General features: G+C 36.7%; 1 protein-coding gene across 1 annotated transcript; it reads right to left on the reverse strand.

The window, feature by feature from the left end:
* Positions 1 to 1,791: 1,791 nt before the first annotated feature.
* LOC128619392 (complement receptor type 1) lies at positions 1,792 to 27,612 on the reverse strand. Its single transcript, XM_053643558.1, has 28 exons — positions 26,884 to 27,612; positions 22,624 to 22,711; positions 21,872 to 21,989; positions 19,144 to 19,329; positions 18,706 to 18,805; positions 18,501 to 18,574; positions 18,227 to 18,406; positions 17,940 to 18,116; positions 16,960 to 17,148; positions 16,380 to 16,479; positions 16,176 to 16,249; positions 15,902 to 16,081; positions 15,615 to 15,791; positions 13,854 to 13,898; positions 13,564 to 13,626; positions 12,696 to 12,720; positions 9,143 to 9,231; positions 8,353 to 8,448; positions 6,202 to 6,384; positions 5,919 to 6,018; positions 5,732 to 5,808; positions 5,470 to 5,649; positions 4,897 to 5,073; positions 4,386 to 4,460; positions 3,969 to 4,019; positions 3,301 to 3,337; positions 2,721 to 2,782; positions 1,792 to 1,925 (listed from the first exon to the last, which is right to left on the reverse strand). Exons 1-27 carry the CDS (start codon positions 27,276 to 27,278, stop codon positions 2,737 to 2,739), a joined length of 3,282 nt encoding a protein of 1,093 aa, XP_053499533.1. The 5' UTR covers positions 27,279 to 27,612; the 3' UTR covers positions 1,792 to 1,925; positions 2,721 to 2,736.
* Positions 27,613 to 27,761: the final 149 nt, after the last annotated feature.

The following is a 27,761-nucleotide window of genomic DNA, read 5'->3' on the forward strand; positions in this document are numbered from 1 at the left end:
TTTAAAAAGACCAATCGATGTAAGAGCAACGCAATAGAGGCTTTGCTTTTCAGTACGGTACGATTTCCATCTGTGGTGTTTCATCCCAATACAAGATATAAGGGCCAAACCATTATATCTAAAAACCCTAAAACACAAAAGTAGTTTAAAAAAGTGTTAACTAACAATTACAAATAAATACAACACTAAATTCTAGCAGGTAATCAAAAATGTAAGATCACAAGCTGTTTTGTCTGCTCAAACATTAGCATAAACCAAAAATATACACCAAGAAGCATCAATCTAGAATCTACACGCTAGCTTCGATGCTATGCTCAGTTGAGTGCAGCATGAAAAAGAAAGAAAACCGTTTATCTATACAGTTCCTGCTTAAAAGAACACAAAGAAATGGTCTTGAATCTGTCCTGGATTAAATTAAGGCTTTGGACATCTTTGTTCCTGTTATATTAACAAAATCATACACACTACACATATCTTCTACCTTCTTTACAAATATTTTCTAGTAACAGTCAAGTCTCAGACATTATCTTTAGTCTTATAAATATTATAAAAGATTTTTAAAGACTATTAAATTGTAGTCAGGGAGTTCACTTGCTAAGTAGCAAGTAGATTTTTGTTTGAATTTTATTTAGCAGATCTAGACTGTGATAATTGTTTAGTGTGCACACTACAGCTACCAGTCATGTTTACTGATAAAACATCGTCGTCACATTACATACAGCTGCTTTGAACCAAACTGTGGTACACTGTGGCACAGACGCTCTTAATGTATACAATTTAGATGCAGCAGGCACAAGGTAGGCAGCACGTTCTCCAAATGAACAAATGGTATACGTTTGAGTAACTGGGTTTTGTGAGCATGAATGAAGATGAAAACATTACAAATCCAAGAGATAGACAAATCTCTGAACCAGAACATCCTGCTAACATTTCCTTGTTTCTTTTGTCACATGTAATACAAGCCAAAAGGTAAAGATTCGGTCTGATGATAAAATAGGAACAGAGCCCAAACTGTCAGATTAACATGATTAGCTGTTAGCTCTTGTGAGCAACTCTTGTAAGTGAATATTATATGCAAGACAGTGTTAAACACAGAACTTATAAAACACTGAATCCTAATTCGTGCAGTTTTTATGAATCAGATACTAGGCCAAATCAGTTTGTATAATTATATTTTTTTTGTTTGATCTACGCAGTAGAGTAGGAAGTATTTTAGTTAACAGCAGAAGACACATGGCTTAAGCACCCACACCGTTTAAATTTTTTTTTAAAATTAATTAATTAATACTCCTAGCTCAAATTAGCAGCCACAGAATATCGTAAAGCAGAGGTTCCCAACCATTGGGCGACAACAATGGGGCTGTGAGGGCATTACACTTTCCAGTGGCAAGGAAAAGACTCGATGAATTGGGAAGTATTGGGAAATAAACTTTCAGAACAACCAATGTGTCTCTGGTTTTGCTCTTTACATTCACACGTTTACATAATGCATCAGTGCAAATGTGTGATGCGAGATACGATATTAATGAGGCATCTCCCATAATCATCATCTCCACCAAAGATGGATTTTTAAAAATAATTATTACAGACTACAATAGAGACTACAAATCTGCAGTGATCACACCCCTACTTTATCACCCCCAATCTTTCTTTCTATCGATCTCTTTTGCTTTCTATAGATATAGATAACACAGACAGATAGATATGTTTGTATATTATAGGTTACAGTTGTTAAAATGGTTGGGAACCCCTGTCCTAAGACCAAAGCACACATTCACACAATCTGCTAATCTCCAAAAAGAAATGATGTAACAGGAGCTCTGTTCATTCCTAGATGTCCATCAGCTCTGTAGGAAAACATACACACCAATAGGAAGCAGGACAACAGCAAGGATCAGTCAAATAGTGTTCCCTGGGACCGAGTTCTAGAAAAAAAGGGCATGGTGGAAATAAATAACCTTTAAAAAGAAGCAAGACCACGTGGGAAGTGTATTTCTGGGTAATGACAGGAGTTAGAAGCATTAAAGCATAAGATATTCATTCAGCATGAAATGATATACCAGAACATGCTTTTTGTTACTGCAAGCTTGGCAATCAGGTTAGTTACGAGTTACGCTACATTCACACTAGCAAGCGACAACATGTGGCCGTTCATTTTCTGTGTACGTGACAGCAAACAAGGCGCAATTCAATGACGATTTTCTTAATTCTATTCAAATTACTTGTGACGACAAAGCTAAATGACTGGCATGAATGATTCCTCGGCCCAATCCTATGGCCTGTGTGGTCCGAAGTTCTTCAGTTACCCCACTTACACTTAAGTGCAAATAGTTCCCATTTGTAAAAATGTAAGAAAAACTTAGAAACATGGGTTCATCTTATCCCATCATATACGACCTCTCATTAATGTGTATGGAGACATGCCCAAGAAGCCTAGAAGGAAGTGTACGAGTGTAACTAAGAAACAAAAACAAAAACCTACCAGTGATACGAGCGAGTGGTCACTTGCTATAGTAATCATAAGGTGTATAAATCATGTGGGGAGTCATGCAGCTGACGCAGGGCTGCCATATTTGATTTTTCATTTGATTTTTTTTGCAATTGATCTGTATTGGGTTTTGCAAAGTCTATGAATATATATAAAAAAAAAGGATGCTCAATAAAAAATAAAAAACGATTTAAGCAATTTCATCCAATATGAGACAATCTGATTTTCTTACCAGGACAGTGATGGTGTTACGCGCCCCCTTCGTGTCTAGTAGGCACCTTTCCCCAACCAGTGCTGCAAACCCAAAGTCCAGCATTGGTCTGTTAAACCTCATCTTATTTCTCTGGTGTTTAAGAGCAACTCCAGCGAATTATACAAAAATCACACACACGTACACACACACGTACACACACACGTACACACACACGTACACACACACGTACACACACACGTACACACACACCCCCATCCAAAACTTTTGACTCAACTTTAGAAAACCCATACATACAAACTGCTCTTACATTTGTGTGCATAACCTTAAGGTGTGTACAAGTAAAAATAAATGAACCAACGTATTTATATTTTCAGTGAGAATGACATGACCAATCGCAGTTACTGAATCTTTCTGGAGCACACTAGCACGGAAGAAAAACGGCATGCACATAAACATAAGAACATTCTCGTTAAAATAAGCAGCAAGTAGTAAGCATGCTGTGAACGTTGACAAACTGCGTTAGTTAACAAAAAATAAATAAATAAAATATAAATGTTTTTGCCAATAAAGTGTTTGTAAAGAAAATAGTTACACTTACCGTTTCTTCAGGAAATACAATATGCATCCACCGATCGCTGTGGAACGGTAAATTTAACATGACATCAATTAAAATGGGAACAACACAAATACACTCCAAATTATAACAGGAATCAACTTATTTCCTGGATGTTCCACACGATGAAATGCAACCATAAACGGATAAAACGTGTGACGTTTCATTCATTCATAAACAAATATTTTTGTTTGAAAATTGCTGTGGTATATAAGAGGAGGATCATACTTCGGGACTTGCTGTTATAGGAAAACAATCAACTCTGGACTAGTTATCGTAACGCCACGTTGCACCAAGCCGCTTCACACCATCTCATCACTGAATAATGTCCTCGAACAGCATGTCCCGGTGCGTGTTTTATTCTTTACATAATATACCATCGCTAACTTCATTATCCTCTTTTTTCCCCCCCTTTCGCTTGAAAAAACATCCAGACATCAGATTCTTACTGCTTATTTCATAGATGCTTAAAATAAATAATTATGTTTTAACCTTAATTCTGATTCGCACTTTAACATTAACTGCAATATAACTGTGTGTATGGATATTTGAATATCACCAGATGTCATATGCCCATTTAAAAAAAAACAAAAAAAAAAACTTTTCTTTATTTTCCATGTGCAAACACAGCTGTTCAGTCAGTGTACACTTACCCAGAATGGCAGCCACAACCCCAACCCCAATCCCGATGTTCCGAGGGCGGTCTACAAATAACAGAATATTACTGGGTATTTCTTCAAAACACAAGTGGGATTACATGCACCCTGTTCAGGGGGAAAACTATCGATCACCATCATCATCTGCATTCATGAAGACTAAAACAGGTTAGCAATCTAGCTCAATGGTAACTAGTAAAACAAAAAGACTGTGTTTAAGTTTTTAAAAAGTGTGCTTTATATAGTTTTGCTGTGTTTAAATCAACCATAGTATAGGCACAGCTTTTCAATTTAGACTGTGTATCTAAAGACACATTTAAAAAGACTATAAATAGACAACACTTACACATTTAATAAATCCTCAAGCAATAAGGAACATTATTAAAATTGGTTCACTTGGAAAGTACAACTTACTATTCAACGGGGGTGCAAGGGTGCTATCTGCGCCTCGGTCCGAGTTTGTATCTGAGGTTGGATTTGAGGTTGCATCTAAAATGAATGAAACGGGAGAAGAAAAAAAAAACAATCATACTCAGCTATACATGTATTTTGTTTTTGTTACAGTGCATCCGGAAAGTATTCACAGCGCTTCACATGATTGGCCGATTAGATAAACGTGTGCTTTTAATGCTTTCACTGTGGTGTTAAAATGTTAGATAAATATCTGATAAATATTTGAGTGTTTTCAGATAGATAGCCACAACTAAGGCCTCTTCAGTTAAATAAATAAATAAATAAATAAATAAATAGTAGCTTTTGGGGCTCATTTCATTACATACATTAATGTTCTTTACAACAGGACAGTTAATACTTTGGCTCGATAATAATTTCTCGTAACAAAATAAGAATAACTACAACTGCTTTTTGTTAAAACAGTGTGTGATGGATAGTGTAAGCATTAAAACATAAAAACATGGTTCAATACCAATGCACACTGGGGGAGGAGGATTCCATCCATTTACGTCACATTTCAGGTAGTCTGACCCTTTCATTCTGTAGCCTTCTTTACACTCGTACCGGAGAAAATTATTATAACCGTAGGGTGGTGATTTGCCTTCAATTCTAACTGCATTATCAACTTTAGGTGCATCACACTTGATTACTGTAAAAAGAGTGCAGACAGAAATATAAAGGATTAACAGGCTGATTTGCCCCAATGACAACTGTTTAAATATAATAACATAATACAAAAGCTGTGAACATTTCTAAGGAAAATACAAATATATTAATAAACCTACTGACAATTTATAAACATAAAGGCATAAGAAAACACCGTTATTAACAGTTACACGATATGACAAACACCACCTATACTTTTAATGATCAAAATATTCTGATAATTGGTATTATCAAATGAAATAATATACAAGGTCAAAAACACATCAGTTATGAGATCAGTGCTTTATAAGCATTACTTCCAATAATGTCCCAAAACTATATGTGAAACGTAAATATCACTTCATGTTTATATGTTTACAGGAAATTATACATAACTCACATAAACATTGAGGAGGAGAAGGATGAAAGGTTCCATTTTCAATACAGGATATTTCTGCTGATCCAATAAGAGTGTAATCTCCATTACAAGAGTAGGTGACTACTTGGTTATACTCATAGGAGTCTTCCTCGGGCTGAAACATTCCATTCGGTATAGCGAGAGGTTTTAAACATTTCACCGCTAATTAAAAAAAAAAGAAGAAGAAAAGAACATTTTAAGTGCTTCAAACAAATTACCATAAAATTACCATAACATTCCTTACCTTCACACACTGCGTTTCTCCCATCCCAACCATCTTCTCTACAATTTCTAGTATTAGATGCTACGGTATTCATATATCTACAAACAGAGATGGATTATACAGTGTTACGTACACAACCATGTTTTGTGCGCGCGTGTATAAATTTGAACAAAGACTAAATAAAGTAAAAGACCACGGCTTTACTGACCCTTTATTACATTGTACAGTAGCTGTTGCACCATACTCAATTCCATCTGGAGTCAAATACCTTCCATTGGACACGTCAGGCAAACTCCCACAGGACTTTTCTAAAAAATATAATTATGTCTTAATATTTATGCTTTGCACCATTAATAAGACAAAAATAAACTTAAAAATAATAATAATAATTAAAAAAAACCCACACTAACAATACAGATACATGGATATTCTGTTAAAAAAGAAAAAAAAAAGGAAAGCTGTACTAAGAAAATGTCTAAAATGAGAATTACTATTGCACTGAAGATCTAGATTGGTCCACTGTTGTCCTTTGCAGGTGATCTTGGGACTTCCTGACACCGTTCTATAACCAGTGGCACATTTGAATGTTGCAGTAGCTCCATCAGGGAAACTATCTAGGTCTGATTCTTCAGTGAGAACCCTGTTTCCCCCAACGCTGGGTCTGCTACATTGTGCTGAGAAGACAGCAGATAAATGAAGGTAATATTAGTACAATATTAGCACAGGTGAAACAAATCAGGATAAATGTGTAATGAGTAATTCCATAGTGCGATGATGTATGACAGTAACAAGATATTAATAAATAAAAATAAAAACAATCATGATCTCCATTTTATAACAAGCAAAATTAAATGTTTACACCAGAAGCTACATCATCGAGGAGTTAAAGTAGCAGTAGTCAAGATTATTCAAGTCTGGAGCTCTAAGGATTAAGTGGGTGAAGTACAAAAACCTCACAGTGCCTTCAACAGTTTTTCTTTGTAATGACCACCAATGGTTTTTCAGATAGCCATGACTACTGCTGTCTAGTCTGAATAAGAGAACAGTTTACATTGGTAATGTGGAAGCAGACATGTGGACTGCGGTACCGGACTCGAGACTACCTGTAAGAGGTGGTCAGAGTTCGATCGTACTGGAACTGTGCGGTGTTTCCCGTGAACATGAACACAAATCGTACTCAGGTCTGCACTTGTTCAAAGTAAAGTTGTAAAGTTGTTGTAAAGTAACCCTCGCATGTGTTTTAGCCGATGATGACATCATTAGTTTATAAAACACACGCGTACAATGAGTGGCAGGGGAAGGTTGTGGGACACAGAAGAGGTCCACTGCTGCACATATTATCTACTGCGCATAACAGCACCAAAATAATAATAATAAAAAAAACACAAAATATACCGAGTCTGATATAAATGACAACAAAGTCAGCAAAGCTTGCGGTTCAGTCTCCGTGTTGTTGTGTATATACGATCAAGGCAGCGTAATGGTCATATGGTAGGGGCTTGACGAATCAGAGAAGGATACACATTGATCCAGAAGACCCAATCAGGGAGCGAATGTGGGCGAAGCCACGCCTTCATTTTCAAAAGTCTTTGCTTTGGTCTGTTTACACTGTGAGGGAAATTATTAATTTCTTACTTTGAAATAGCTCTGTTCAAGTCCATCAGTGATAATGCCACTTGTGGTCATGTCATGGAGATTAGCACAGAACGTTCTTTCCTCTTACATTGACACAAACATGTTACTGTCTTCAGGAATGTCTGTATATGTGCTAGGACCTTGAAACCACCAAACTGGCTCAAATCTCCTAGAACTCCCTTTTCAAGACTCGCAGATGTCCAGCTCTCCTATCTTAAAACTCAGACAGGGCACGTGAGAGACGAGTGCGACAGGGCACGTGAGAGACGAGTGCGACAGGGCACGTGAGAGACGAGTGCGACAGGGCACGTGAGAGACGAGTGCGACAGGGCACGTGAGAGACGAGTGCGACAGAGCTCTATCATCTTCTATCATGCTTCCTTCCTTCCTACAAAATTATTGTTTTGTTTTTTTTAAAAAAGAGCCCTTTTCAGCAGACCTTAGCCATGAGTTGCGCCTGAATGAGCCTTCCCTCCCAATAACCAATCACTCATCACCGTTGTCTGTCTCACCTTCACACTTCTTTGCCCTTCAAGGATATCTTTACAAGCAACAAAAGCGAGACATTCCATCCACAACCATTTCTGTTGTGTCTACATACCGAATATTCACCAACACCACTTCGTTTATCATTTTATTCATATATAAATCTATTCGGCGTGCCTTCAGAAAACGTTCCTTCCTCATGTGAACCGTTTCCATGTGCACGTCATCAGGGTGATTCAAATTTGTCCATGAGATCATCCGGTGACTTGTGATCCGGAGTGTTATCACAGACAAGCAGTTCTCCCAGACAGCTTTTCTCAACCTACATATTACACGTCTGCTTATACAATTCCTCCTCATGTTCTACACATTTACCAGATTATTTGTACTAGGAGCTTCTCTTTTTTTAAATCAGCTACTGCACCTTTAAAGTCTAAAGCAGGATAAACACAATCTCTAGGCATACCGAGTAACAAACCATGGATTACGAATGATGAATTTAATCTATAAATTAATCATACCTTGGATTTCTCCAACCTTCATGAGACACATGAGGAGGATGATCAGACTGTAGCTCGGTGTCTCCGTCATAGTGTTCACCTCGACTTCTTCAGTTCAATGCTGGAACAGGATCAAAGAGGGGAGTGGGGAACCCTGAGTTAACTCAATAGTTGGTTAACTAGGCTGTATTTGTTTCCTTGCTTAAAAACAACCCAACAACAACGACTTAAACGAGCTAGTTAGCCATCCAGCTAGTGTCGTCTTTCTCTCTGGAGAACCGCTCATTCGTTCTGAACCAAAAATACAACCGTTTAAATAACGAATTCACGCGACTTGTTTTATTTTTCACCAAGCGAACAACAACAACAACAACAACAACAAAAAATACATTGTTAAGCTGAATATTTTTAAGTGTATTTTTGTAGTAATTTTAATGAGCTTTACACGTGAACGTTACCCGATTACGAGGACGCTTGAGGTAAACGAGCTAATGCTAATTTCTTTCCGGATTCGTCGTCTATATTGTTAACTATAATGTTATTATTATTATTATTATTATTATTATTATTATTATTATTATAAAAAATAACGTTAGTATTACGTAACATTACTTAATTATTCATTATTAATCACTTAGTTTATCTGAACAAGGGCGGGCCGAGGAACCTCCAGTTAGGTGTGTTAGCTAAACTAGCTCGAAGATACGTGTGTTAACGTTAAGATAGATACGCCCACTTTTACCCAGATTTACCATAAATAATAATAATAATAATAATAATAATAATAATAATAATAATAATAATGTCTTACCTTTTAGTTTAGCGCTACTGGACCTGTAAGTTACCACTAGGTTAGGCGTGAACAACTGGAAACCCTTCTGAGGAAATGAGGTCACACCCCTACGAGAAATTTCGGTAATGGCTATAAGCTTTCCAAATCTCCATTTACAGTAAATTCGCAGCTGATTAAATCATCGTCTCATGTGTTTTGGCATCAGCTCATTTTGTGTTCACTTACCTAGAGTTTATACCTTTAGTTGTATGTGTGTTTGTTTGGGTTTTTTTTTTAAGCGAGGTTGTTATTGTGCACGTCGTTGTTTACTGTGACGTCCTATGGAACGCCGAAAAGGTCAAAACGCACATAAACTCGTACATTGCGTCTCAGATTCTAGACGATTTTGTAGTGCGTGTGTAAGCTGCATTTCGTGCTTAGACTTTGACCCACATGCTCTTGAAGGAATTCTAACCGAACCTGCCTGCTTCTACAAAATGTCTTACCAGTTCCATCCACTCCAACAGTTATCTTTACTTGCACCTGCCTGGGTTATTTTCTGACACACTTTAGTGCTTTTTTTTAAATAGGTAATAGTGTGCACACTCATGTACAAGTGTCCATCACTAATATGAGCAGGTAAGAGGTAGACCTACTGCCTGTCCTGCTGTATGGGCTCCACAGACTCCAATTATCACAAGATGGCAATTCCCATTGAGACCCAAAAAGGCTTCAAAAAAACTCAGTGGGAGTGAATGGCACCATGTCGCCCACTCATATACAGTATATATATAGTGACCTACAGTGGTCTCCGTGCATACCTCCAGTTTACACCAAAATCTTAGCAAAATGTAGTAGTACTAATGTAGTCATTACTCACTCAAACGCTGCGCAGTGTTTCTACGAGCTCTGAGCAGAAAATAATTCAAATCTATTTATTTTGCAATGCGAGAGCCAGTCTTAATTCTGGAGACGAATGTATTTCATGAATCTCTTCAGCACATAAATTTCATCTAATCACACTGACGAATTTGAATGATGTACTGTGGTGGAATTTTGAATTTTGAATTTTATGTATTAATTTTTTTCAGAATGTGTTTCACATAAACTGTTAGAAAAGACACTTTAGGCCTTTATCTAATATATTTTTCAGCCTCGCTGGCCTTAATATTGCCACTATGATTGGTCCTTGCAAAGGGTTTTGGATCAGAGACTGCTACTCAGTCCACATCATGAGGACTTCACCAAAGGGTAAAAGGAAGTGTGTAAAAAGGGCACACTTTTAAAGAATGAGAAATAACTTAAAGCCTCGCCATTTAGTTGGATGAAACTTCAACTATATCTCATATGCAAATTAGATGTAAAAAAAGCTCAAGTTTCCCACTGAGGCTGTCCTGGTACAGGTCAATGACATGAGGTATCATATGAATGAATGTAAGCTACCATCCAAAAAGATTAAAATGCTAAATCTGCAGACAAAAATTTATCTAATACACACATACTATTGTGTTTCATAAGTCTTGTAAGATCAATTTATTTGACAATGTCCTGTTCTAAAAAGGTCTTGTCAGAAACTGTAGGTCATTTTTAAACACTGGAATATGGACTCATAATGAGTCCATGGAAACAGATGCTAAATACAGAACTTCCCTTATTGAAGGGAGACAGACACAGAACAGGCTCAGGGAAACAAAGACAAGGAAAAGACACACTAGGAACCAGCATTATCTGTAACTTAATAACTAGAAAATAAACTCTAAGCAAAAAAAAAAGAAAAGAAAAAGGCCTCAATTATCAAAACATAGTGATGCAAAAAAAGCTAAAAAAAGAGAGCCAAGCACAAAAGTAACCTGACTTGCATTAATGCTCCAGCACCTGAGAAGGAAAACAAACTCCTGGGTATGACTAGACACGAAATGGAGGGAGACAACAGAAGAAGAAATTCTGCAATGACAGTCAAGGTGCCCTCTAGTGGCCAAAGATGGCATTGTCCCATTGGGCCATGACAGGAACAACTTAGCATTTTAGATATTATAATATAGACCTTATCTGAAATTATGGTTCTTGCCATTGTTTTCAACCAGAAGAAGGTAGGCAGTACAAGTGTCTGCAAATTGATGTTACTTCAGATGGCAGTTTTGTGTATCATGTGAGACCTGCTCTGTTTATTAAATGTTTCAGTAATACCTTTTTGCATTGCACATTTGTTTCAGATTAAACTATTGTGATACAAACTATTGTGATACATAGTGAACTAAATCAATCGAACAACAGAAAAAAAACTGTAGAAATGCAAAACAATTTTAAGAATTTCAAGGTACTCATTCAACAATTATGGACAAATTGATTAATCCTTAACGATGGCGATCAACCATGACCAGGCCAAATTCCGCTAAAATCGCTAAACAAAAGCTCTTGTAACTCAAGCTTTAACACATCTCTACTGCGTGGTTAATGTTCTGTACATGTAATAACAATTTCAGCTTCTTAGATTTTTCACCGATACTTAAGACACACACTAAAGCATAACTTTCTGTAGGTCATCTGGTTGTAGAACAGAATGCTCTCAAGTAGCTTGTGGTATGAAGTCATATTTGGCAAATAAATAAAAATCAGCCTTTAAACAAAAAAAGAGCCAAACCAAAAGTATGTTTTGGGGATGCTTTTCTTCAGGAGGTTTGAAACAGCCAATACATTTCCGATTGTGCCTAAGAGCATGACATGTAGATAACCACAACTGTATCCAACAAAAATCACCAGCAACAGAGACACCAGAGTGACATGCTGGCACTGACCATAAGCCTACAGTTGTGCACATAAATTTACATACCCCTTGTAGAATCTGCAAAATGTTAATAATTCTTTTTTTTAAATAAGAGAGATCATTTTGTTTTTTTTATTTAGCACTGCCCTGTATGAGCAACTTCACCGAACAGATGTTTACATATAGTCCACAAGACACAATAATAACTGAATTTACACAAATGAACCAGTTCAAAAGTTTACATACCCTTGATTCTTAATATAGTGTGCAATACTGATGCTAAAGAAGGCAACATTAAGAGTCAGGGGGTGTAAACTTTTTAACAGAATGATTGGTGTAAACTGTTATTTTGTTTTTTTTATTTAGTACTGCCCTTCAGAAGCTACATAAGATATTTACATGCTTCCCAGAAGACAAAATAACAATTTACCGATCATCCTGTTAAAAAATTTACATTTATTTTGTACCGAATATTTTACAGAATGCAGTGACTCTGGCAGGACTACAAGGTCAGTATTCACTTATACTTGGGCAGTTAAAACTGTGAAATAGGTAACACTAATTTTGATGATCACAAATAATAGAAAATAACTTAAAACACACTCGTACATCCGATCTTTATAAATTAGTAATTGCAGTTCAAATTTGTGCAGACGCTCAATATCCTTAAGGACAAAATGATGACACCTTATGAAAATCTAGATCAAAGTGCAAATTTGTTCTTAACCTATGAAAATCAGGAAAAATACTCTAAACTTCGAGACTGTGAACATCGATGGATATCACTTATATAAGAGTTCCTCAGTCTTTATCCAAACAGTTTGACATCAGTCCAAATGATAGTTCTTTGGTCCTAGAAAGAAAAAAAAAAATAGGACAAAGTAAGATGTTAACATTGTGACATGCATGCTTCTAGGCAGTGCTGTAAATAAGCAGGTTGCATTCCAGTTACTGGCAACCAAGACAATCGGAGGTGTTATAACAGGCAATGCATCTTCTTTGTGTGCGTGAGTGTGGTATAATTTTCATAGTTGCAAATATATCGCAGACAACTCACACCTACCCGTAGAGATATTCGGATATGTATAATCCTTGACATTAAATATTTGCTTACTTATTTGTTCTGGTAAAGCCTTTCCAGGTTTTACCAACATTTACTCCCAAAAGTTTTACAAGTTAAACTTGATCTGTTCAAATGTGTTACACTGCATTGCTGTTTCTCAAATTCTCAAATCTGACTGGTCAGAAGATGTTTGGTTATGGTTATGTTCTCAGTTTCTTACTTTGACATTTTTCAGGTACGTTTAGCCTACCTATGTATCTGTCTGTCCATCTGTTCAAATATCCATCTATGTATCTATCCATGTACAGCACTTATTCATGTGTTAAAATGCTTCCAGACCTACAACAAAAATGTAATTCCACAAGAACAGCACTTCCCAATATTTCAGTGCATTTTGCTTGTGTTTGGAGCTAACAAGGGCCATCAATTTAATCATGCTTTTAGAATTTCGTTGTTGGTCTAGGCTGAAGCACTTTTATATTTTGACAACAATACATGCTACAGATCTGTGGTTAACCTTACAATGACACTGGGTTGGTAATGATCGAAATCCTCTATAGTGACTGCTTAAATAAATTAGACAACAGCTTTAATTTTCCAGGTGAAATCATACAAAAGTGACTGTACACTTACCTAGAAGGACAACAATGGATACAACAGCAGCTATTGTTATTATGCTGGGCTTCACACGGTTGCCTGTGAATAAGACACAGTTGCTCAGTCAAAATGAGTTTAGTCTCCAAGAGGTTAACAAGAAATATGATAGCTTTAATTTCAAAACATACTGCGAAAAATTTAGAAAGATATTAATTATGAGTCCGTTTTTGGAATTTTTAAGATTTAAAAATTCACAAAAAGATACATTTGCCAATCAATTAGCATTGAAATGACTAATTTCAGGAAAGAACAACGGTATCACTTACTGTCTGATGGTGGAGATGTAGTGGTTGGACCTTGAATTCGATCAACTAGAAGAAAAAGAAGCACAACATAAAGACTATTGCATACAACATGCCTGTCTAACTAGCTTCTTTTGTGCATGCCAATTCTGTTTGCAAAATTGTAAGAAAGCTGCAGAATTATACAATTGTAAAGGCACACACACACACACACACACACACACACACACACACACTGCCTCACACGTAAAGATGAATTGCAAGTGATGCGGAGCTCATAAAGGCATTATCGTTTAAGCACAATTAGGGCCATAACAAAACAAAAAAAAAAGTTGATGCCTGAAACTTTTGGACAGTTGTCAGGAATTGGACCCATAAGCACAGTGTCCCCACATAGTTGGTAAAGGATGGCGAAGGAGGGGAAGAAAAAAAGGGCCAGAAGATCTGTGTTTTAGTTGCCGGCATGCTTTAGTTGACGGTTGTGCTTGACAAGTTTCAAAAAACCAACTGGTACACCAGTTTCACAACAAGCGGTCTGGAAATGTTGCAAGAAAGAAGCCCTTCTTGAGAAAACCTCACTAAATGCAATGCCTGAATTTCACCATGCATCACTGAAAGTGCAATTAACATTGTGTGTTCATATGAGACCAGAATCAAACTTTTTGGTCACAATTACAGTCGGTATCAGTTTGACAACCAAAGGGGACTGTATATAATATGGAGGTCGATCAGTGACACTTTGAACAGTCAATGACAGCTATTTTGTGTCTGGTGGATCAGGGGCCCTTGTGAAGATTAATGGCAAGTACCAGGACATTTTAGCCCATAACCTGGTTGCCTCTACAAGGAGGTTCAGGTAAAGCTTTTAGCAAGAAGATTAAACATGCAAACGATACAGAAATGGTTAAAAATAAATAAATAAATAAATAAGAATCAGTGGTGTTTTGCAATGACCAGCTCAGTCCCACAGATTAAACTCCTACTGAAAAACTGATTTGAACTAAAGAGGGAAGACCACATGCACAAACAAACTTAAAATGTCCTATAGGAGTGAACCAGATTCCTCTGCAATCTTGTTAAACATTACACATACCCAGTGCTGTTAAGTGAGGAATAATTACGACAAGGACAAGAGGCTTTATACGTGACCAACAGCAAAAAATGGTTGCAGTATAGTGGTATCAAACTCCATCATACGACTATATAACTCTCAAAATGTAAATGTTGTGTACAAATGATCAATGACTAAGTAAGACTTGTCAGGGTCCCGTGATACCTATTTGTATCGTACTAGGCACAACCTTTAATTATATATGTGGCAAGAAAATGCTTAGTCTAGCTTGCAATAATAAATATTATGATTGCATGGAACACATTTAACTGTATGTTCATACAGAATACATAAAGTATATCATTTCAATGGATGTAAAGTAAGTATAATAAAAAAAACACTTGCCAGAAATAAAAAATAAATAAAACAAGTATAGAAAAAAACAAATATGTATGCCACCAGTTATGACTAATTGCCACAGCTGTCTAGCTTGAGTAAACAAGAAGAAAACTGGTTCGAAAACATTACCTCTGTACATCTAAAACTATCGTTTGTGCTAAGATTATTACATTTTTACTACAATGCAACCTGTTACTTGCAATCTAAGCACAAATCCATTATGGACATGAAGATCCTAGTTATGAAAAGTTTATAATCACGTAATTTTGACCACAGAGTAACCCTCACTTTGTCAAGTCAGAATCTCAAGATTATAAAACAGTGATTAATCTTACGGATGCACTCGGGGGGAGGTGGATTCCATCCGTTTTCTTCACAGACCAGGCGACCAGTTCCATTCATTATGTGCCCTTCATTACATTCGTATCGGACGACATTTTTATATCCGTAGGGTGGTGATTTTCCTTCAACTCGAACAGCGTTTTTAATGTTAGGTGTCTCACACTCTACCACTAGAAAAGCAAAGAAAGAACAGAAACTTGAATTATAAAAATATTGAATAAAAGGTTTCAGGGAAAATATTGATTCTTAACTGAAAATAAAAACCTCCAGCGTAACTCACATAAACACTTTGGAGGAGAAGGACGAAAGGTTCCATCATCAGAACAGGTTACAATTGATTCTCCAATAAGAGTGTAACTTCCAGTACAAGAGTATGTGACTGCTTGATTATACTCATAGGATTCGTCCACGGGCTCAAACGTTCCACTCTGTATAGCGAGAGGTGGTGGACATTTCACCACTAAATAAAAGAAAACAATTTGTTTAAACATGCTGTTTCAAACAGCTTGTAATGTTTTTTTCTTTTAGTTTTATAACAGAAAATCTTTCAATACCTTCACACACAGGCTGTCTCCCATCCCATCCATCGTCACGACAATTTCTATTTTTTTCTCCAACAAGCAAATATCTACAAATAGACAACAGCTTCTAAATACACGTTTAAAATATGTAGCCTTTCATGCATTTAAATATGCACATAAACATGATGTAATTTACACGAAAAAGACTTAAAAAACAAAAGGTCAGAATGAATTTACCCTTCATCACATTGTGCGACGGCTGTCGCACCAAACAGAATTCCATTTGGATAAGTATACTTCCCATTGGGAAAATCAGGAAGAGATCCACAGGTCTTTTCTAAAAGTGTACAAATATTACAAGACTGAACACAATTCTTACATCACCACGCTACAGAAAATAAATTCATATCTTTATGTTTTGTAAAATAATTATATGACTACAACTGTTAGATGGGATCTTTATTCTCATGTAGTCGTGAGTCCCACTATTAATATCTGCCACCGTTTATACAGATGCATCATTTACATGCTTTTTTTTTTTTTTTTAAGTTTAGGCCATTTGTCCATTTAGAAATTATGTGCAAGTTTTGTTTTATGTGGCTTGTACTTTAATCATAAGCTATGCATTTGTAATCCCATTTCCCAAGAAATAAAACCAGAACAAAGAAGCAAACAAAAATAAATTAATTATTTAATTCAACTCTAAACATGAAAGAAGAAAATGACCATAAATAACAAAAACTTCAGGTACACAGACATTCTGGGAGAAAACTTGAGAAGTTGTGAGGAATGAGAAAATGTCTGTAAGAAGAATTACTTGTGCACTTAAGTTCCAGATTGGTCCACTCGGTCCCAACACAGGTGATTGTATGGGGAACTGATGAATCTACAGGCCGATAGCCAGTAGAACACTGGAACTTTACAGTGGATCCATTTAGGAATGTCTGCTGGCCCAAGTCACTGATCATAACCATGTTTTCCCCAACATTAGGTCTCTCACATTGTGCTGTAGAATATAGTAAGTATAGTACAATTAAAATAGCATTAATACAGATGAAACAGCTTGGGAAAAATCTCTAATTGCAACCTTAAAATATATTTGGGAGCATTTGTGCGAGTGCAAATAATTGTTGTGGTGTGACCCGTTTTAATTTCTCTACAAAACGTTCACCAATTACTGCACCGTATGTACCTGCTGTGAGCCGATACAGTGACCGGTCCACCTTTCTATCCAACATTACACAACCAATTAAACTTCATCATATTCATATTATGTATAGTAAAATAAAATATGCCATTAATACAGTTGAAACAGCTTGGGGAAAAACCTCTAATTTGCCATTTCACAATATACCAATGGGACACGCACCATTCAAGAACATGTGATTACATTAAAAGAGACACAAGTGTAATGTGTGTAAGTGTAAAAAAAAATACTAATTAGATTCAAAAGCTATTGTAGAACCCATCTGTACAAACCAAACATTGGTGAGACTGGTGTAAAGTAATTAGACTCTTGGATCAGTGGGAGCATATTTTCCAGAATACATTTACTCATTGACAAACACTTTTATCCAAAGTGACAAACTGATGAGCAAATAAGGGTTAAGGGCCTTGCTCAAGATCCTTCACTTCAAACCTGTTTGTTGGATTTAATATCATTTGTATTCTTCCTCTTACAGTTTAGAATGAAGATCCTAGTTATGAAAAGTTTATAATCACATAATTTTGACCACAGAGTAACCCTCACTTTGTCAAGTCAGAATCTCAAGATTATAAAACAGTGATTAATCTTACAGATGCACTCGGGGGGAGGTGGATTCCATCCGTTTTCTTCACAGACCAGGCGACCAGTTCCATTCATTATGTACCCTTCATTACATTTGTATTCGACGAAATTTTTATATCCGTAGGGTGGTGATTTTCCATCAATTCGAACAGCGTTTTTAATGTTAGGTGTCTCACACTCTACCACTAGAAAAGCAAAGAAAGAACAGAAACTTGAATTATAAAAATATTGAATAAAAGGTTTCAGGGAAAATATTGATTCTTAACTGAAAATAAAAACCTCCAGCGTAACTCACATAAACACTTTGGAGGAGAAGGACGAAAGGTTCCATCATCAGAACAGGTTACAATTGATTCTCCAATAAGAGTGTAACTTCCAGTACAAGAGTATGTGACTGCTTGATTATACTCATAGGATTCGTCCACGGGCTCAAACGTTCCACTCTGTATAGCGAGAGGTGGTGGACATTTCACCACTAAATAAAAGAAAACAATTTGTTTAAACATGCTGTTTCAAACAGCTTGTAATGTTTTTTTCTTTTAGTTTTATAACAGAAAATCTTTCAATACCTTCACACACAGGCTGTCTCCCATCCCATCCATCGTCACGACAATTTCTATTTTTTTCTCCAACAAGCAAATATCTACAAATAGACAACAGCTTCTAAATACACGTTTAAAATATGTAGCCTTTCATGCATTTAAATATGCACATAAACATGATGTAATTTACATGAAAAAGACTTAAAAAAACAAAAGGTCAGAATGAATTTACCCTTCATCACATTGTGCGACGGCTGTCGCACCAAACAGAATTCCATTTGGATAAGTATACTTCCCATTGGGAAAATCAGGAAGAGATCCACAGGTCTTTTCTAAAAGTGTACAAATATTACAAGACTGAACACAATTCTTACATCACCACGCTACAGAAAATAAATTCATATCTTTATGTTTTGTAAAATAATTATATGACTACAACTGTTAGATGGGATCTTTATTCTTTACTCATAAGCTATGCATTTGTAATTCCATTTCCCAAGAAATGAAACCAGAACAAAGAAGCTAACAAAGATAAATTAATTATTTAATTCAACTCTAAACACGAAGGAAGAAAATGACCACAAATTTCAAAAACTTCAGGTACACAGACATTCTGGGAGAAAACTTGAGAAGTTGTGAGGCATGAGAAAATGTCTGTAAGAAGAATTACTTGTGCAATTAAGTTCCAGTTTGGTCCACTCGGTCCCAACACAGGTGATTGTACGGGGAACTGATAAATCCACAGGCCGATAGCCAGTAGAACACTGGAACTTTACAGTGGATCCATTTAGGAATGTCTGCTGGCCCAAGTCACTGATCATAACCATGTTTTCCCCATTAGGTCTCTCACATTGTGCTGTAGAATATAGTAAGTATAGCACAATTAAAATAGCATTAATACAGATGAAACAGCCTGGGAAAAATCTCTAACTGGCCATTTAACAATATAATCATATAATCCAAAATATTTGGGAGCATTTGTGCGAGTGCAAATAATTGTTATGGTGTGACCTGTTTTAATTTCTCTACAAAACGTTCGCTAATTACTGCACAGTATGTGCCTGCTGTGAGCCGATACAGTGACCGGTCCACCTTTCTATCAAACGTTACATAACCAATTAAACTTCATCTTTACATTCTTAACTTTAATGCAGATTTTAGATTGGTTAATTTTAGCAGTCAATCACTCCCTTTCACTGTGCTCTGTTGTCACATGACAGGGAGCTAACTAGCACGCAAAATATAAAGAAAAGAAGATGTAAAGAAGAATATAAAGAAAGAAGATGAAAAGAACACTGAGATTTCTTGTGTGAGCTGCCAAAATCTGAGGAAAGTGAAGTAAATGGAAGAGGAGAAAAAAAAGACAGTAAAGCTGAGTAAGAGGACATTACATAGTGCTCTGTTATTATTATTATAATTTAAATAAAACTATTTAAGACCATTATTTGTAGAAAGCCACAGCATTTTCCAACCTCACCTGCAGGCAGTTATGTGAAGTTTATTTAGGGCTATGTGTTTACGGGTTATGAAGTCTTCATTTATAAATGTAGGTGAAATGTACTTTAAATCCTGAACAAATCCTTAGTTCATATAAAAAATTAAAAAAAAAACACTGAAATATTATCAAGATAAAAGGAATAAAGGCATATCTGGCATGCTTGTATTATTGTACTTGAGTTGAAATTATGTAATAACATGTGACCATATCCAGGTCAGTCTCTGGTGCTTCTTGTACACAAATACACCTGTTACTCAAATAAAGGACTAATAAGCTGATAAAGATCCATGACTGCACCTCATATGTACATATTATATAATCATATACGTAAACATGATACATTTACAAACATTAAACCCTACTGTTTCCTACTGAGGTGCCGTAAAGAAAATTCATCTGTGATTAACCGCAGATTTTTTGCAGCCTATTTAAACAACTAGGACGGATGAAGGAACACCACCTTAAGCTTGACTTGGCAAAAACTGCACTTCTTGTCATACCTGCCTGCCTCTCAGTGAACCACAACTTCACCTTACAGCTTTCTTCAACCACACTCAAGCCAACCAGGACAGCCAGAAACCTTGGGGAAACTTTCAATGACAACTTGAACTTTTGAACTTTGACAACAGACCACAATTCAACAACTGCACGGCCCTGTAGGTTCATTCTGTACAGCATCAAGAAAAATCAGACCCTAGCTCACTGAACAGGCTACACAGCTACTAGTCCAGGCTCTTGTTATCTCAAAAATGGACTTTTGAAACCCCCAGGCCTCCCAGCCAGCTCCATCAAACCCCTTCAGATGATTAGAATGCAGCAGCATGCCTCGTCTTCAACCAGCCCACACGAACCCATGTCACACCCCTCTTCATCTCCCTTCACTGGCTTCCTGTAGATGCTCGAATCAATCCCAAGGCCTTGATCCTCATGTGCAAGACCTTGTCTGGAACAGCACCCCCCTACCTCAACATTCCGACACCTCAGTGGTGTCCGCTAAACAAATAAACGTAAATGCAAACAATGGCTTTTACATAAGGAAGTTGATGTACTGAACTGTTTGGTTCGCTGACCGATTACAGAACATCACGCAACACTATCCCTATTGTTGCTGGTTTCCAAAGAAATGTTGAATGGGCATGTGCTCAGTATCGTCGTTTTCAAGCAGGTTTTGTCCGGAAATACGAGAAGATGAATTTCTGAAATGACACAGAAATCTTTCTATCTTTCTCTTGACTAAATGTTATCCATGTTAGAAAGTCTGCAATTGAAAATCCATTGCATGGAAATATCAACCTAAACTGCGTCAGTCCCTAATGCAAAGTGATCCTTGACCTCAGATGTGTGTAGAATAAAAAAACGTGGGGTTAGCAGCTCAAAGTTTTATTTTCCTACAACAGAAAGTCCTGAAGCACTGCATTCCTCTTATACCACAGCAATTGTCCAATTATCACATTTGCTTTATGAGACATCATGGTTTTTTAAAAATTTATTTACAGTTATGTTTAATGCCCAAAAAACAAAAAACATGCTCCTTTTCTCACTTACATTAAAACAACTATAAACCTTAACCTGCTTCTCTCTCCCTCTCTCAACAAGAAAAAAAACATGCAAAACACTTTCTAACCAACAGGATTAACAGACTTCAAAATGACAAATATTCTTAAAAACTAGTGAACTGTATGTATTTTTATGTGCATGTTTGTAATATCTGTCTCTACCCCTGTTGTATAAACCTACAAACCGAACAGCTGTCTATAAACTGAAAGTGAGTCTAAAGAAAAGCTTGAAAGACATTTAGAGGACTATAGTAAAGTTTACAGTAAAGAAATGGGAGAAACAATGATAATTACATCGTTTCAATATGGGTTTTAATAAAAATATGGTAATAATCAGATCTCACCTTGGATTTCTGCGACTTTCATTAGACATGTGATGAAGATAATCAACCTGGACCACGGCGTCTCGCGCATCTTTTTCTTTTTAAACCAGTAGGAGGATAAATAACGTTGTTTGGTCGCCTGAATGTATATTTAAAAACAACAACAACAACAACAACAACAACGGTTAGCTAGCTTACTCGGTTCAGCTGTTCCAAACCCCAAACAATTGCTGACTGGCACACACTGGCACACACACACACAGTTTTACCATGGGTATTATATATACAGGTTTAATATTAACCGTATGGACTTGGTCTTAGATAACTCTCAGGTTTATAACTAGCTAGTGCTTTCAGCTGACAAAATAAAATCCACTATTAGTTCATATAAAAAGGTTCAGCTACTTAACTAGCATGGATTCCATAAAACACACACACACACACACACACACACACACAAAAACAAAACAAAACAAAAAAACCCATGGCTTTATTTATTGCTAAACTGAAGAGAAATAAAACCAGGTATAAAAGGGGACGCCTCTAAAGTTAAAGCTTGTAATATCCTAAGGGGCAAAGAAACTGTAAGGGGTAAAAATAAATAAAGAAAGAAATATCCGAGTTGTCTAACCAGGGATAAACAGAGATTTGTCCGTGTTTATAAAGTCTAAATTAATGATGGCTAACACCGCTAAACAGGTGCAGCGTGCACGCACATATCTCGCTCATTCAGCAAACAAAAAAACAAGCAAACGACCTGCTTTGTATCTTACCTTTCCGCTTAATCCGAAGAGCTCAGCTGAACTGTCAGACGGCGTAGTAAGACTTTGAGAAATGTAGGAAATGTAGTCAGAGCTGCACCTGAGTCAGGAGGTGGGAAGTATTAGTCAGGACCTTAATCGTTACAGGTTTCACAGCCACTACAACAATGACCCTGTGTGGAGATAAGAGTCTCAGTCATACATTTTTTTTATGCTGTTCATAAAGCATGATAAAACATTATACCGTCCCTTTTGTCTTTTATTTTTATTAGATATTTTGTAGAAAGACTGTAGTTCATCTCTTCAACACTTTTCTCACTAAGCCATGATTCTGTGGTGAGACACTGAGACACTGCCATGGAGGGAAAATAAGATGTGTAATGAAAAAGTCCACCCTGAAACACATTAAATTCTAACATATCAGCATGTGATGCACCTGGACATATCAATGTTTCCTGGGGTCATGGGGTGTTTCGGGTTTAACATCAGACAGCCTTGCCCAGGCAAACCAGCCGGGGTTGATCAAGCCCTGACTTGTGTCCAGGTAGCACTATATATATATATATATATATATATATATATATATATAGTGCTACCTGGACTATATATATATACCTAGACTATATATATATATAGGCCCTACTATGTTCATATTGAAATATTTGATGTGTTCCATGGTTGTGTGTCTATTGTTCCTGTGAGAAGTTAGAGGTTTGTTCCACACTGACGTCACATTGTTATTGCTGTCGCTGTTACAATGGAGTTTAATAGGAGAGCGCTTTTCAAACATAATGGATAAAAGGTCAGTTTTTGCTGTTATCCCCCCCTGAAAACAAAACAAAACTGCAAGGGCTTTCACAAACTTTCTCACTCAGCATTCCGACAACATTCAATGTCATATTATATTGTTATATTAATGAGAAATCCAGTATAGAAGTAGTGGAGACGCAAACACTGGACTGAAAGTTCTAGTACTCAATGCAGCTATACGACATAGTTATGGTGTCTCATGGCTCTACGAGATGATGAGCACAATGGTGGTGATGTCAGTATCACAACTTTGAAGCTATGGAAGCTGATCTGATTAAGCAGAGTGTACAGATGATGAGATGAGAGAGTTAGACAGGGTAAAGGAATAAAACGCTGCTGCTTTGCTTTCTTTAAACAGACATGAGTTCCCAGTGCCTCCACTAGCAGTGGTTCATATATTGACATTGTGGGTAATGTAGGAAAAAGCATTACGGAAAATAGACCAAAAATAGTCAATTAGGAATTTAATCATAAAATAAGCATTTCACACCGTTGTAGATCACATATTGATTAAGCATATTGATAAGCAAGTCTTTCAGGGTAATTTTTTTCCCCTTCAATACAAAATTGATGAGCAAAAAGATAAGCTACAGTCTCTAACGGTACACATAGTATACTTACAATGTAAGGTGTGTCTAATAAACTGAAAAGGAAGTTTACACAAAGTTTAAAAATTCCCAGCAATGCTGCTGAGCTTGACCGAGTCATACAAATGCCACACACACCCCCTTGCATCACTGCTGTGAAGAGAAAACTTCCACCCAAATATGCTCTAGTCACCAGTGGTTCTATAATGGTCAGTCATTGATAGATGAGTTAGAGGAGGTTTGACATATTGAATAAAGCAACAGAAGGTGCAACCATATGGTTTTATCAGGTTTACATTTATTTAATATTTATGGAAGGAGTCTTCAGTGTCAGCTCTTTGTAATAGTCCATAAGTTTTTTTGCATCATGGTTTCTCAGTAACAGGATAAGCTGTGTTTTTGCTTCTTTATTTTTTTTGTCATTTTTTTGTATTATATTTAAAAGATTCTGGTACGAGAACAACTACTATAATGTAACTGATAACAGGGACTAAGTTGCTTTGTCAAAATTAAATGTAACTAAAAACAGATAAATTGTATGTGTCATTCTTTATTTAATAAAAAAAAAAAATCATAGTTGGCATGTTGCTGTGGTATAAGTGGAATAAAATGTATCAGGACATGCTGCTATAGGAAAACAATCAACTTAAGGGTAATGGCCCTCCACCTGCACCGGTTCTTGTATTATTTCTTACATACTTACTATATCTTTTAGCTTACTGCCTTAGTAGAATTAGACTTTTCAACGATTTGACATTATAGGGTTATAATAATAGTCATAAACATTTTATTATAGGAGCTTCTTACTCAAAGAAACCAAATTTAGCCTATAACACAGGCATGAACAGCCTAATGGTCACTAACATTTCTGACTTGATATTAAGAGCATTAAAAAAAAAAAAAATTAAAAGCACACCTTATACATTGACTGTTAAGCTAAAAATTATGTTTACAGTGGCATACCAGTGCCTTACTCTTATCAAAGTCATAGCCAAGTTCTCTGGAAACATTACCACACCCCGCATGACTGATCAACAGGAAGTGACTAGCATTTATAGGCGGTTTATATATTTTTTATACACTATCAACACAAGACCTTTGCCCTAGACTGATATTTCCTAAAGATTTCAGCTGTATCCTTATTTTTGTCTGAATAAAGACAATAAGGCTGTTCAGAATATTGTTTTTTCATTCATAAGATGTATTTACACTGAATTTGATGTGACATTTTATCATATTGTAAGAAGATAGAATAATAATAATACAAATAATATATGAATCATGCAAGCATTAGCATATCTTTTTAAAGAATGTACTAAATACAGTATGTACAATTTGAACAATATAGTGTTTTGAATTGCAATATGTGCAGCACAGACTCTAAAACCTTCTCATAGCCTATTCAAAGTCTAAAAGAGATTGCTGTTAACTGTGAATAAAAAGGGTTACACCGTGTTTCTTTAGTGTATTAGTTTTAAAAGACCAAGACTTATATGTCTACAGTGTAAAACTGCATATACAAATATGCAGTATATACATATTTTTTTAAAGCCGTCTTCATCAGAACATACATCAACTTCTATTTAGTAAGCTTTTTTTATTTAAACAAATGAGTTTTATTGTTTTATTGTTTACATAGCCACCAGTCAGTGACTCATTTGTACCACACTGTAGTATGAAAGGTGCAACAGGATACATACCACAAAAATATGGCACTAAATAAAGGCCATTGTGTTTGTTGCGAAACAATGAACTTGCTTTATTCAAAGAAAAAGCATTCCAACTTCTTAACTTAGTGTAAAAAGTATTCTAGTGTTGAAAGAGCTTTTGTTAATAATTAGACATAGTTATCTGTTACAGAGTGTTTTAAAGCTCACAGGGTGAAATGTGTCCTTTAAAGCTAGATGTGGTTATTTAGAGTGACCACAGAAACTTCAGAAGAAATTTCAGACAAAGGGCTTGGTCTGCTGTAATTTCCTGTTAACCACTTTTACAGATTAGAGTCTTGAAACAATAACTTCCTTTCACTAATCATACTACATAAAACTTCCTCATATTAAACAGGTACAGAGAGATGCATCCAGTAGAACAAAAAACATTTCCAAGAATTAAAGAAAAAAAAAAAAAACCTCCTATAGTTAGAAGGTTTTAGTGTGATTCACGTGTCACTGAGCATGGTGTGTTTCTTTCTTTACTGTAACAGCTCATGCAGGGATTTGTGGATGGGTCACATAAACTAAGACTAAAATAAACAGATTTAAGAAACGTGTTGTGGTATAAGTGGAAAAAAAAGCACTTCCGGGTGGCACTGGTACTCTGCTGCATGATGTGCTTGTGCGATTTATCTCACAAAAATATGCCAAGAGAATTTTTTTTTTTTCTCCTCAATAAAATGATATGAGCCAATGGACAGGTGACTCTAGACAGATCTGTGCAGGTGCTGTGAACTCTCCGATATTAACATAATTCCTCGCCCCTTCCCTTTCTTTACATAGTCTGCTTATTTACCTGCTTTAAAAAAAATAGTTTATTCTCAATCTGTTTATTCAGTATTATTGTGCAGATATATGTATTGTAGGGAGTTAGCTCGGGGGAAGGGCAGAGCACAGACCCACAAGAGATAGGTTGCAATTATTAAGGGTGTTTTTATTTCAGCTTAGTGCGAGTGTGTGTGAGTGCGTGGGGGGTGTGGCTGTCGCGTGACCTTCTTGAGGGCGTGTCGGGGTTCCCGAGGCTAGGGCGTGGTCTCCCGTGCCGTCATCCACAGGTGCGTGCGTTTTCACCGCCCGGTGGCCTCGTCCGCACTCACACCTTCGGGGAGAGAGAGAGAGAGAGAGAGAGAGAGAGATTAGTAGTCGGCGTGAGTCAATATTACCGGTGTGCTCCGCGCTGGCACGTCTGTAGGCTGCTGAAGAGCACGCACGGATTCTGTTCGTTCACCGTCGGTCTTCCTCTTCCCGTATGGCCGGAAGCGCGCCCTTTTATCCTCCTCCTCTGTCGCCTGATTGGTGGACTTTTCCCGCCTGACTCCCCAATCGCCGGCCGGCGTAGTGTCAGCGGTCCCGCCCCGCCGTGCCGGTCCTTCCGGCCGCTGGTGTGTTTGGCACGAGGCTGTCCGCTTCGTGCCGGTGCGGCAGTTGGGGAAGGAGCGCCTTTCTTCTCCTGCGCGCCGGCTGTCGGTCCGTCGCGACAGTATGCAGAACCAAATATGGACAAACGATATGAGTGGTGCCTCATGGTCACTGGAATTGCAGAGATGTTCCCTGGCATTTATTTTTCAGCCTCCTCAACAGCATTGTCATGGACATAAAATAGCTGGCGGTTTCAGACTTACTAAGTGCTTTGAACAACTTAACAGCATCAGGGATGTCTTTCTCTTGACTAACAAACGGGTTAACTGTTCTTTTCAGTGTCCCAATCTCTTGGGCTTCGTTGCCATTACTGTCTTTAAATAAAATCCACGAGCCTTTAGTGAAATCGGTCTTGAACAGCTCTGTGGTACATGGGTTAAAAAAAAGAGAATGTTTTCACCATTAAATGATATTACAATTTAAACATACAAAAAAATTTAACTTAATACTATACTGTGGGGGAAATAAGTATTGGACGCATCAAAAGTTTTTTCAGTAAATATATTTCCAATGAGACTATTCACATTAAATTTTCACCAGACATCCCTATTAACTCAAAAAATCTAGAAATATAAAGATTTCGCAACATTAAAGTCCATAAATAAAGTAAATGTTTCTTGTG

Source organism: Ictalurus furcatus, chromosome 15 (assembly GCF_023375685.1).
Source record: "Ictalurus furcatus strain D&B chromosome 15, Billie_1.0, whole genome shotgun sequence".
NCBI lineage: Eukaryota > Metazoa > Chordata > Actinopteri > Siluriformes > Ictaluridae > Ictalurus > Ictalurus furcatus.

Coding starts and splice junctions, on each gene's coding strand:
- LOC128619392 (XM_053643558.1), bottom strand. CDS start 27,278: ATGCCAGGGAACATCTCTGCAATTCCAGTGACCATGAGGCACCACTCA. Junction 16,250..16,379: donor GTCGCACAATGTGATGAAGG/GTAAATTCATTC, acceptor GTCTATTTGTAG/ATATTTGCTTGTTGGAGAAA. Junction 3,338..3,968: donor GGTTGTGGCTGCCATTCTGG/GTAAGTGTACAC, acceptor ACCGTTCCACAG/CGATCGGTGGATGCATATTG.